This window comes from Pyrgilauda ruficollis, unplaced genomic scaffold, assembly GCF_017590135.1.
Source record: "Pyrgilauda ruficollis isolate IOZ18807 unplaced genomic scaffold, ASM1759013v1 scaffold11, whole genome shotgun sequence".
NCBI lineage: Eukaryota > Metazoa > Chordata > Aves > Passeriformes > Passeridae > Pyrgilauda > Pyrgilauda ruficollis.
In genome coordinates, this window is record NW_024509210.1 from 12,667,618 (window position 1) to 12,679,906 (window position 12,289).

Sequence of the window (12,289 nt, forward strand, 5' to 3'; positions counted from 1 at the left end):
GAGGAGGAAATCTCCAGGATACCTTTCACCCTGTACCAGTGCTTCAGAAAAACAACTCCCATCTCACTGCTGCTTAAAGCCTTCCTGCCTACAGCTGAGGACCAAGTAGCAAGCCTTAAACACAGAAGACGCTCCAGAGTGGATAAGGAAAATAAGTTTATTCCTTTGCTCACCCACCTCCACTTAGCACTGCAAGTACTCTACAATAAGCATCATACCAGTGTCCTACACACAGCCCTGCACCAAAAGACACAGACCCTGCAGGGACGCTATGCAATTCCCACAGGGTACACACCCAGAGTTCCCTGCCACTTAAAAGGGATCTGTCAAGGTAAAGCCATCAAGATCAATTCTTGGTAGTTTAGGAAATCATTGTACCTAGTCTCCCTGAACTTGCAGGAGCTCATGTAGCCAGAATATGGCTGGGAGACACCATGCACATATTCACCTGCTGACCCTGCAGAGAGGCTCAAGTCCCCAGCAAGTTGGTGGCTCCTATGTCCAAACATCTGTTCATGGAGTTTCTGCACAGTCTTTCTGTAAGTCCCCTTTCCTAGCCCCCAAGCTGACTATAGGAACAGCCACCTGAAAGGAATGTCACCCTTTTGATAGTTCTCATACATTACAGTGACCCAGCTGTAAGCAGCAGTTTAGATGGCAGCCAAGACCAGCACAGACAGGAAGGACATGCAGAGGATGAAGGAAGGTGAAGAAAACCTCTCTGTGGACCACTAGTCTGATCAATGAGTGTCATGGGAAAAAGGGAACTTTGTAGACAAGGAGGTAAGGTCATGAACGCTGCTAGGTGGCAGCTACCTCATGTGGAAGTGCAAACTCTCATGAACTTCACTTTCATTAGATGAAAGTCCATGAACCTACATGAACTTTCATGAACTGCCCTGACAGCATCTGAGCTGATGCAGGAATGTGGCCAGCAGACCAGCAACTAGCCAAAAGTTGTTGGCAATTTGGTTTTTCCACCAAAGTATTGAGTATGGCTCTAAAGAAGTAAAATAAGATTTAAAATGAACAACTAGAAAATTATTGCACCCATCCAAGCGAACAAGGATGACTTAGAACTCCCTTGTGTAGGGAAGGTACAAAAACTTTTGCAAGGGATGGAGATCTTCACTAGCTCCTCTGAGTGAAAGGGAAGCTCACATTAACACGCTGCTGTGCAGCAAACACAGCTTGCCCCAAGGAAGCACTCAGTTCACCCAGCTCTCTTGCTATTTCACACCAAGTCCCACATCCCCTATCCTTGCAACACCTTCTGATCAGCTTTGCCTGCAAACGTGTCACAGTTTGGGAGAGACAGAGGGTTAAGGCCAGACTGAACAAGCTGAGCACAGTCCTGAGGGCTGGTTCTACCAGCCCTTGCCACTGCCTTGGGATCCCCCCGTACACAGGCCCTGTGCAACTTGGGCAGGAAGCCTCCAGCTCTTTTTTAAGCCCTTGCAACACACCAGACATGCTCTGCTGTCTCCCAGAGCACCTAGGGAATTTCCAGGGCACCTATCTAGTTCCTCATAGTGGAGTCATACTTCAATGAAACAAGAACGTGTGTGTGCCAGCTTCCAGCAGTAGGTTGGATGAGCTGCTTTGGTAAGTGCAAGGACTAGTTGCCAGGTTGCAGTGGCCTATACTCAGCCTCAGACAAGTGCATCTCTGTCCCAGCTTGGGAAGCCATTTCCCAGAGACTCTCTCAAGTTCTGGGTTTCTCTCTTCTCTGTGTTTTTCTCCTTTTTTTCTCTAGGAGCCCTTGCAGAGGTCAATCTCAATGTCTCATCCTCTTTTCTGACATCTTCATTTTGTCTCAGCCAGCAAGTCCTTTCTTGTCTATTGTCAAGCCTGGAGACCTTTCTAGCATTGCTAGACAAATATTTTATACTCTCCTCTCCTGTTGTGAGGGCAGACACCGCTAGGGAGAGAGACTGAGGCTATTGCTGTGCAGTTGCTGAGGAAAACAGTTGCATGTTCATTGGCAAAGCACACGCAGTGTGAACTTTACTGATTACCTCTGAAGATTTCAGGAACAATGAAGGATGGCTCACACCACCGAGGGCTTCCACAATCAATAGTGAAGAACAGAAATCCCAAATGTCACTGAAGTATTTGGAAGATGCTCTTGTGACAGTGAATATCTGTGAGTGCTTCAGTAGGACAGTGTGAACCATGATTTCTTTAACAATTAGCATTATGTAAAACAACATAGATTTTGTGAGCATATTACATATATTTCAGATTTCCTAATCTCTGCCGGTTGTCATCTGCAGTTGTTTGAGATAAGGTATGTCTTCAATGAATAATTAATACCAATAAAAGTCTTAGTTTCATAACACAGGGCAATCTAACAAATGATTGACTAGTAAACATTGACTGACTCAGCCATGTGACCCACAACCTGCTCTTGAGCTAACACAGACCTTCAGTATATAAACTCAGATTCTGACAGCCAGAGTCACTCCCTCCTGAGCCACAGATGAAAATGGAGCTCCTGGGAGGAGCCACTGTTGTCCTCCTGGTATGCATTGCTTGCCTGCTCTCCTTTGCAGCATGGAAAGGAAGGTCTGGGAAGGGGAAGATGCCTCCAGGACCAGCTCCCCTGCCCATTCTAGGTAACCTGCTGCAGGTGAAACCAAGTAACTTGGCCAAAACCCTCCAGAAGGTAAGGCCACTTCTTCTTCTCTCTTTCTGCTGTGGGTGAGAAATGTGTGGCACCTGTGCATGGGGTCAGCCTGTGGCTATGGCTCAATGACTTGCAATTCCAGAGGAGCAGAAAAGGCATGGGCATTGCAGCTGCTTCCCCTCATTGCTGTTGCCATGTTGTTCAGGGCCTGATAAGTGGGACCCATCTGCACAGCCACAAAATCGTACTCTCTTGGTTTAGAACTAGTTACCGACGTGTGAGGCTAACTGCCTGCTTTGGGAGGCAGCAGCATAGAGACTTTCCCATTCTTCCTTAGTATTTGCTCCATGGCCATGTTCTCTCTTGCATTTTTACAGCTCAGTGAAGCGTATGGACCAGTGTTCACAGTGCACATGGGCTCTGACCCAGTGGTGGTGCTGCACGGATACGATGTGGTGAAAGAAGCCTTGATTGATCGTGCAGACGAGTTTGCTTCCAGGGGACACATGCCAATTGGAGAGAGGACTAACAATGGATTAGGTAATTTGCTGACTGAGCTCCCTCTGAAGGAGAAGGGAAGGGCTGAGGATGTGTACAGCAGATCAGAGCTGGAGTGTACCTTGCATGAGGGAAAATGCCAGGGGTGGGTGCAACCCACCTGGAGAGGGGAAGCCAGAGAAGGCTACAGCCACTCAAAGGGTGGAGGTGACAGAGAAGGGGAGCCAGATTGTCCTCAAAAATAGGCAGGGAAATGGCAAGGGGCAACAGCCAGCTGCTGCAGCAAGGGAAATTGTGTATGGGTGAGTGATGAATTATTCACAAGGATGTTGGGCATGTAGCAGAGAAGGCCAAAAGCAGGCAGTTGGACTACAGAACCTCCAAACCACACTGTGACGCTGTCTTGTCAGTGCTCTCCAGGGACAGGATTCACTGTCACCATGAGCCACTGTTCATCTCCCACCCAGCATGCCCAAGACAGGTCATTCCTCTTCCTTTCCCCTGTAGGGATTATTTTCAGCAACAATGAGCCATGGTTGCAAGTCCGGCGGTTTTCTCTCACCACTCTGCGGAACTTTGGAATGGGGAAGAGGAGCATTGAAGAGAGGATACAGGAGGAATCTGACTACTTGCTGGAAGAGATCCACAAAACAAAGGGTACAGTCCATTTTCAATATATTTTATGTTTGAAACAAAAGAGGCTATATTAAGGGAGTTCACATCTTTAGCAAGGAATGAAGTTCCTGTGGATTTGGTCCATGCACCAGCTACCCCTCATTACGAAGCTGAAATAATTTTGTGACCATGTCCTGCTCTGTTTGGAGGACCCTTCGGTATCACTCAGAGACTGATCTGATATTTCCACTAACAACCAGAGTTCAGATTACCCACAGTAGCCATAAGTAGACATACAATATTTCATGGGGTTTTTAAAAATAATCTTAACATTTCTGAAATCACAGGAACAGCTTTTGACCCAACCTTCATGCTGAGCTGTTCTGTCTCCAATGTCATATGCTCCATTATCTTTGGGAGACGATATGATTATAAAGACAAGAAGTTCCTGGCTCTGATGGACAACATGAACAACATCTTTGAGATGATGAACTCCCGCTGGGGACAGGTACATTCAGCAGGCATTTCACAGTGGCAACATTCTCCCAGGGGAGCAGGAGACCTCCTTCCCAATCAAGTTCCATTTCAGTCCTCTAATTAGGACCCCATCAATGCTTTGCTGCACTGAAGGCATTTCATTCAAGGGCAAGAAACTCCCTCACCAAAGCTGGAATTGGCTTTGCCAGCTAAGTGCCCTAGTTCCCAATAATCCTGGACACCTTTCTTCTCCACTTCTAAGGTTCCTACTATTACTACTAGTAAGCAATTCCTGCCAGAGTGCCTAGACTGATATTCCTTCTGCTTGGCTCAGTTGATAGGGTGGTGGCTTTCCTGGGCATTTGGGTGATATCAAAGGATGGGGCAAATATCGTACTAGGGACCTTCCTGTTTCTTTCCTTCCAGCTCTACCAGATGTTCTCAAATATCATGGATTACCTGCCTGGCCCACACAACAATATATTTGCAGAATTTGATGCTCTAAAAGCCTTTGTAGCAGAGGAGGTGAAGTTGCACCAAGCCTCCCTAGATCCCAACTCCCCTCAGGATTTCATCGACTGCTTCCTCAGCAAAATGCAGGAGGTAAGGAGACAGATGGCCCCAGCTTGTCCCCAAACACACCTATGCTGTGTCCTTCAATCTCATAAATAACACAGATATGGGGATGACCCCTTTCCAGTCAGCTGTGCAATGGGAAAACAGCAACAATACTCCAGATACTGCCTGTATTAGAGCTTATAGCTCTGGGTCTGCATGCTCTGCACCAGGCACCACTATGTGCAGCTGTTGGGAGAGGGGGAGCTTGCTCTGCTTTCACCAAAACACAGGGACTTTTTCAGTCTGGTCTTGCAGTTCTTTCACTGGAAAGCAATTGGAACAGCAGACAAGCAGTAGTGTGTCATTGAGTGCACAGCTTAAAAGGAGGTTGGCACTGAGCTTACTGTTCAAGGCTGCATTGCAATGCCCCAGATGGCAGCTGCACCTTAGTAGAGAAATGCCACAGCTCAAGGAGAAAAGGAAGGTCTGGGAAGACATGAGAAAGGGCCACTTCTCTCAGCTCAGCCAGAGGAAAAACAAAGCCTTTTCTTTAGGAGCCTTTTGCTTTCCTTAGGAGAAAGACCATCCCAATTCTAGTTTCCACATGAAGAACCTGGTAACAAGTGCTTTTGACTTGTTCATTGCTGGAACTGAGACAACAAGCACAACTGTACGATATGGGCTTCTGCTTCTTATCAAATATCCAAAGATACAAGGTACCAGTTTGTGACCTCTTCCTCTCTAGCTCTTCCCCTGGGCTGGGCACATGACTAATACCAGATCCTCCGCCCAGATTTCCCCCTCATCTCTCTATCTCGGTTTCTCTCTCTCTTTCTCTCTCTGGGACCTGACTGTGTCCACATCTTTATTTAGCCAAATCAATAGGAGAGCTTTCTTTGCATGGGCAGCAGAGGAGCTGTGTTCCAGTCTAAACCAAAACCAACTTAATGCTCCTGCCATCTGTGATTTGTAAACAGCTCAGGGCAACCTATTTTGACTGGTTTGGTTTCATTTACTCATTTGGTGGTTTATGCCTCTCATGACAGAGAAAATTCAAGAAGAGATTGACCAGGTAGTAGGACGATCAAGAAAACCCTGTGTGGCTGACCGGACCCAGATGCCCTACACAGATGCCGTGGTCCATGAAATCCAGCGCTTCATCACTCTTGTCCCCCTGGCTCTCCCTCACACTGTGACCAAAGACACCAGCTTCAGAGACTACGTCATTCCTAAGGTTAGCTCCCTCAAGTACAGCAGTTCTTGGGCTGTCAGTTAGAAGCCACAAGGTAGAACTGTTGTGGCCTGACCTTGTTTTCACCCCGTCCTTTGTGAGGCTTTTATCCTCAGGCAGCTGTAGCTGACTTGCACTCTCTTGTTGATGTTCCATGGGCCAAGACTAAAACAGTAGCTCTGAGCAACACTTTTGTTCCCTTGCTCTGCAGCTTTAAGATTTGCAGAAGCACAGAGGGTTCACCAACACCCAGAGCAGTGATTCTTCACACAATAGGCAGCAAAGCTGAGGAGCAGCTCACCACCATCCAGGACAGCCTGTGCACATGCTTGGGAGCAAAGTCAGTTGCTGGTTATTGAGCACAGAAAGACTCTGAGCCACAAAATGCTGTAGGTGATGTTTGCATTGAATGCAACCAGCCAAACCTATTGGCTCTGCTCTAGCACACTTCCTGAGGCAGTCTCTGCCGGCCACTGCCAGAGGCAGGCTGGTGGGCCAGAGCAGCGCATGGCTTGGCCTGGCCTGCTGCAGCAGTGCTCGTTGCTCTTCTGGGTGACTGCGGGCAGCTGGGAAACAGCAGTACATGGGCTGCTGGTGGTGTGATTTCCAGCTCTCTGTGTACAATCATAAGGCAGGACCCAGAGAACTGCTCAGCTACCAGCAGAGAACTCTGGTGTCATTGCTGCTGAATACTCCAGCCCCTGTTAATGGCTGGCCAGGAAGAAAGAGAAGAATTAGGTGGGGCCCTGATAACCAGAGCAGGGTGAGGATGAATGCTCTGGAGACAAGAGGGAGAATTCAGGAAGAGCAGCCAACAACTGCTGTGACATTCAGTAGAGTCTCCCTAAAGCTGCCTCCTCTAAAGAAGGGTCCCCAAAGGGAAACCAAATGCACTGGTAGGGTTATACAGGGAAGCACAGTCTCAACTTGTCGGGCAGTCACATTGAATGACCTCATTTGCCTGCCTCTCATGTTCTGCTCTTCTTGTGTTACTTCAGGGCACCACGATTTACCCTGTCCTCGCTTCTGTCCTCTACGACAGTAAAGAATTTCCAAACCCACATGAGTTCAATCCTGAACATTTCTTGAATAAGGATGGCAGCTTTAGGAAGAGCAACTACTTCATGCCCTTCTCAGCAGGTAAAGCACACGTTTGCTCTTTTCCTCTCTCTGTCGGCCTCCCGCCTCTGGTGACCACCCTGCCCTTCCCTGCAGCACACAACTGCCTCTTCCTAGCACACTCCCACAGGTGTTTCCTTGGGGTTTACTGCTCTCTGGATAACTCCTCTCCATTGCCCCCATCTTCAGTGGCATCTCCCATCTCCTTCAGGCCTGATGGCTTCTCAAATCTCCTGCTAGGAGTTGCCAATGTAATGACGTGAATAGGGTCCACTGGCACTAAAATACCTGTCCCCTTCGCACACAACCACCCAGGTTAAGCCCCTGTTAATGGCTGGCCAGGAAGTGGGAAGGTAGAGGATTGTGGCAGGAGAAATTTGTGAGGAGAGGGGAATTGCACAGGAGCTTGTTTTCCACAACCTTGTGTGCTTTGGATATTTTGGACTCACAGAAAAGAAAGGACATGATGCATCTACAAGGTCATTATTGTGAAACACCAAGAAAGAGAAGAATTAGGTGGGGTGTCCCATGATAACCAGAGCAGGGTGAGGATGAATGCTCTGGAGACAAGAGGGAGAATTCAGGAAGAGCAGCCAACAACTGCTGTGACATTCAGTAGAGTCTCCCTAAAGCTGCCTCCTCTAAAGAAGGGTCCCCAAAGGGAAACCAAATGCACTGGTAGGGTTATACAGGGAAGCACAGTCTCAACTTGGCAGGCAGTCAGATTGAGTGACCTCATTTGCCTGCCTCTCATGTTCTGCTCTTCTTGTGTTACTTCAGGGCACCACGATTTACCCTGTCCTCGCTTCTGTCCTCTACGACAGTAAAGAGTTTCCAAATCCACATGAGTTCAATCCTGAACATTTCTTGAATAAGGATGGCAGCTTTAGGAAGAGCAACTACTTCATGCCCTTCTCAGCAGGTAAAGCACACGTTTGCTCTTTTCCTCTCTCTGTCGGCCTCCCGCCTCTGGTGACCACCCTGCCCTTCCCTGCAGCACACAACTGCCTCTTCCTAGCACACTCCCACAGGTGTTTCCTTGGGGTTTACTGCTCTCTGGATAACTCCTCTCCATTGCCCCCATCTTCAGTGGCATCTCCCATCTCCTTCAGGCCTGATGGCTTCTCAAATCTCCTGCTAGGAGTTGCCAATGTAATGACGTGAATAGGGTCCACTGGCACTAAAATACCTGTCCCCTTCACACACAACCACCCAGGTTGTCCTGAACAAATCTTTTTGTGACAGCTCCACTTTTTCCCCAGCACCTTTTAAGTACCTCTTAAGCTACATGCAACCATTCACCTATCAATAGTCCCAACCTTCCTCTTCCTCACCTGTGCTTTATGTCACCCTGCTCTCTCTCATCTTGACTCCTGTCATGTTCCCTCCACAGTTAAGTCTTCTCCTGCTCCTGTCCTTCACACACCCATCCAAACTGTCAGGGGTCTTTTGCCAGCAAATTCTTCTCTTGAAAATGCCCTTGGTAACCCTGACAGTTGTCTCACTGCTATGGCTGTGTGTAGCAAACAAAGCTTGCAACACAGCTGCTTAGCACAAACTCTGCTCTACTTAGAAACTGCCATTGAGTTTCATTTGCTGCTTTCACTTCCAGGAAAACGAATTTGCCCAGGAGAGGGCCTGGCACGAATGGAGATATTCTTACTCATAGCCACCATCTTGCAGAACTTTACTTTGAAGTCTGTTGTCAACCCCCAGGAGCTCAGCATAACCCCAATTCTGAGTGGGATAGGCAATGTACCTCCTGACTTCCAGCTCTGTGCTTTCCCCCGCTGAAAAGCACTGAACCACTCTCCACTGGCCTGAAAATGGCCATTGCTTTACATGTTCTTTACTAAAATCAACAGCAGGAGCATTGGCCCACCTTTCCCAGGCCTTCAGGAAGGCAGTCCAAACACAGGAACAAAGTAGAGACCTTTGAAGCCTCCAGACCTCCACCAAACCGCAGGAGGCCCTGGGTGACATTGCAGCCTCTGGCACTGCTGCTCTGTCCCCGGATCATTGAGGACAGTGGCTGCATCAAACAGCCACTCTTGGTTTTCTCACCAACACAGCTCCCGTGGCAGCACCTGCAGCACGTGTCCCACCAAGACCTGGCTTTGCAGATGGACACTGCTGCACGTGTGTACAGTCATGTAAATATCCAATCCAATAAACACAAATCTGTTTATGACGATTTGAGCTGTTCTTTAATTTGGATTGGGGCAGTGCCCACATCTGCTGCTGCACTGCAGAGTAGGTCTGCAGAGCCTGTGGCCAGCAGCCTGTGGGAAGGGCTGCCTCTCCTGGGCAAGGATCCTGCCTTTGTCATCCACTGTGCTCACTGCTGCTGCCTGCAAGGAGCTCCAGAGCAGCCACAGCACACCACCATTCGGGAAGGCTCATAGTGCTGGAGGAGAATGGTATCCTGCAGCCTGTCTGCCAAATGAAATGAATACATTCATGCTTTTTGCAGCCTGTTGCAAGGAGATCACTTACCTGAGCATTGGAGGCTGCAGCCAACTCTCTGTTGGCTGTTTTCTACCATCAGTATCACTGCATGGATTTAGGTACTCTTAATTAAAATAAATGGAATTAGGAAAAGGGTAGTGTCTCTTATTTCCAACTCCAGCTACAATTTGGTGCCCTTCTTTCAGTAAATGGCCAGATGGTTTTCATAAAAATATTCCATACCAGATTACTTCATCTGGGCTTCTTTGCTCCTGTGGCCCTTTGTTGAGTCAGGATGTACAGTTTGTCTTGATCTTCATTTGCATAGATACTTGTCCCCTGCATCATGATCATATAAAAGTCCTAGTGGCAAAATATAATTTCTGTGATTGATTGTCATGTGGTACTCAGAGACCACGTGAGTACTGGAGAGAAAAGAGTGTGCAAGAATTCCCACCTCCCATTGGAAAAGTTTAGCATTATTTTGATGGAAATATCACATTTGCCCACAGCTCAGGTCCATCCCTCTTTCTTCCTCCATTTGTTCCCATGAAGACTGCAGCTCTAATGCCTGTGTACTCTAAAACTATGGCAAACCATTGCTGACTGCTCATCTGGGATGGCATGAAATGGACAGGCGTGCATCAGAAACAGCAGCCATGTATGAGACCCAGGCACAATGGAGAGGAGATTGCCTTGAGGTTTCCCTTAGTCTAAGGCTGCCCTTGGAGCCGGTCCTGCAACCCAGCAGCATGGGTGCTTTGTTGAGAACAAGTTAAAAATGGCTTACATCTGGAGGTCTTGGAGGGGATGATTCATATTCCTGTCCTTCCTGCCCACTGGCATGCTGATTCATCTCAGGCTATGAACAAAACTGTGACAAACAACATCTTTCAACAATTCACAAACAACTGCATGAGAAGCACGGGGCAGTGAGATAATGTTTCCTTAGTAAAGAGCACCAGAGCACAGGACATGCTCAGGGGATAAATAACCACACAGGGGATAACATTGGGCATAATATTCAACATCTCCTAAGCTGGATGCAATAATGCTGTGTCATTTGGAACAATGACAGCATCCTCTTGACACCTACCCATGAGAATGACCTTGCAGAGGTCCGTGCAATATCTAGGGCACCAACCTCCTCTTTGCTCCAACTGCCCTAAGACCCAACAACACCTCCAGGACAGAAATGCTAAAATCCAAGCAGGTATTTGAAACCATCTCTTGCACTGTAAGGAAAGGCAGAGCTTATGAAGGAGTTGAGTTTGGTTGATCTGGTTGGGGCAGAGAAAGGGAGGGTTAAACACCCCCATGGAGCTTTTCAACTAATCAATAGTTGGTGCAGTGCCTCACCTCTCCTGCTTTCTGACATCCCCCTGATACTCCCATCCAACGACCCAACTCCCACTCACCATTTCACGCTTCTCCATGAAAATCCTTGCATGCACTATCAGCAGACTGCCCAATGTCAGGGTTAGTGCTCCCTTTAGGATAAGATTCTCTTCCTGCTAATACATGCAGGACCTGCAAAGCAGAAGAGATGATGGCATTTCTCTTGGGCTGACTCAGACAAACTGGCTGGGGCCCAGAACATCCAGGCTCTGGCACACACCTGGGAAGCTGGCCTTCAGGGCACTGGAGCTTCCATACCTTCTCTATCAGCTGCATGGCAAATAAGGCAGCTTCTGGCTCTAAGGCTGCACTTCAAACGAGGCACAGAGGGGAATCCTGCTTTTGCTTTCTAAGGCTACCACCTCATCTGCCAGAGCATTTGCTGGAAATGCCAGGACAAAGTGGAAGATTTCTACTGGCTTGATGCTGAGACCAAGGAGCCTGCCTGCTCTGAGGCATCATTCTTTGTCTGAAGTAAGTTGTGCCACTGGGTCACACTGTGCCATGGTACTCGGCTGCAGCAGGCTACATGGGGATGCTTATTCCTTTCTTCATCTCCGCTGCTGCGTTGCCTTTGGGAACAGCTGGGAGAAAATTCAGATACCATGAAGGTTTGGGTAGCTGTGACACACACCACAGAGCTGTTCTGGGTAGTGGAACACTCATCAATTAGGAGTGTGCTGGGGAAAGAACTCAGGCATGGTCCTTAGCAAGCAGGGTAGACATAAAGCACTGGACAGAAAGAGGAAGAAAAGCATTTGAGTTGCTGCCATAGCAGCATTTTGCTGCCAAGGATTGTGGACTAAAACTTTGCAGTAAGGAACATCTGCCTCAGCCTGCTGTCCTTCGCACAGGAGTTTCAAGTCTCTGGGTGTTTGGCACCTGCTGCTGAAGGCCATAGGCTGTCATGTAGCAAATGAGCTGGTCCTTTGAGAAACACTTGTAGACTAATTCCCAGACCCCTGACCTTTACCACTGCAGACTGGCATCTCAGCCCCCTAAAGTGTGAGCAACAATGGAACAATCTAGCCCTTTGGCTGGCCATCTTCTTTATCTGCCCCACTTTCTAAATGCTCCCTTGATTGCAAAAGCCATTGCCAACCTAAAGGCCCACAGGAAAGTTCCTTCCCGGTATTAGCAGTAGACCCAAACAACAGCTGGCAGAACAAGGAATAGAATAAGTAGTTTCATCCCCGCGAGGAAGTGGAAAATGCAAGCATACAACAGAATGTTTTTCATTTTTGGAGGTAGGATTTGGCCTGCTATCCTGGTACCCATCATAGGCGGACCATGTAGCATCAGGAAATGTACTCTGC

General features: G+C 48.1%; 1 protein-coding gene across 3 annotated transcripts; it reads left to right on the plus strand.

Annotated features, from left to right (window-relative positions):
• The first annotated feature begins 628 nt into the window (after window positions 1-628).
• LOC121357631 (cytochrome P450 2C8-like) lies at window positions 629-10,148 on the plus strand. Of its 3 annotated transcripts, none has more exons than XM_041475146.1 (10): window positions 629-783; window positions 2,556-2,668; window positions 3,007-3,169; window positions 3,635-3,784; window positions 4,090-4,250; window positions 4,646-4,822; window positions 5,352-5,493; window positions 5,824-6,011; window positions 7,007-7,148; window positions 8,740-10,148. In XM_041475146.1, the coding sequence occupies exons 1-10, from the start codon at window positions 744-746 to the stop codon at window positions 8,919-8,921; spliced, it is 1,458 nt and encodes a 485-aa protein (XP_041331080.1). In that variant the 5' UTR covers window positions 629-743; the 3' UTR covers window positions 8,922-10,148. The 3 variants fall into 3 exon arrangements, with proteins under 3 accessions (XP_041331080.1, XP_041331089.1, XP_041331071.1); XM_041475155.1 differs by lacking the exon at window positions 629-783 and adding an exon at window positions 2,244-2,290; XM_041475137.1 differs by lacking the exon at window positions 629-783 and having other exon boundaries at window positions 2,300-2,668.
• Window positions 10,149-12,289: the final 2,141 nt, after the last annotated feature.

What these genes read in the sequence shown, in the direction of transcription:
- LOC121357631 (XM_041475137.1), top strand. Translation starts at nt 2,483, where the DNA reads ATGAAAATGGAGCTCCTGGGAGGAGCCACTGTTGTCCTCCTGGTATGC. An exon ending in TGGCCAAAACCCTCCAGAAG is followed by an intron (nt 2,669 to 3,006) that starts GTAAGGCCACTT and finishes GCATTTTTACAG; the next exon opens with CTCAGTGAAGCGTATGGACC. An exon ending in TCCTCAGCAAAATGCAGGAG is followed by an intron (nt 4,823 to 5,351) that starts GTAAGGAGACAG and finishes TGCTTTCCTTAG; the next exon opens with GAGAAAGACCATCCCAATTC.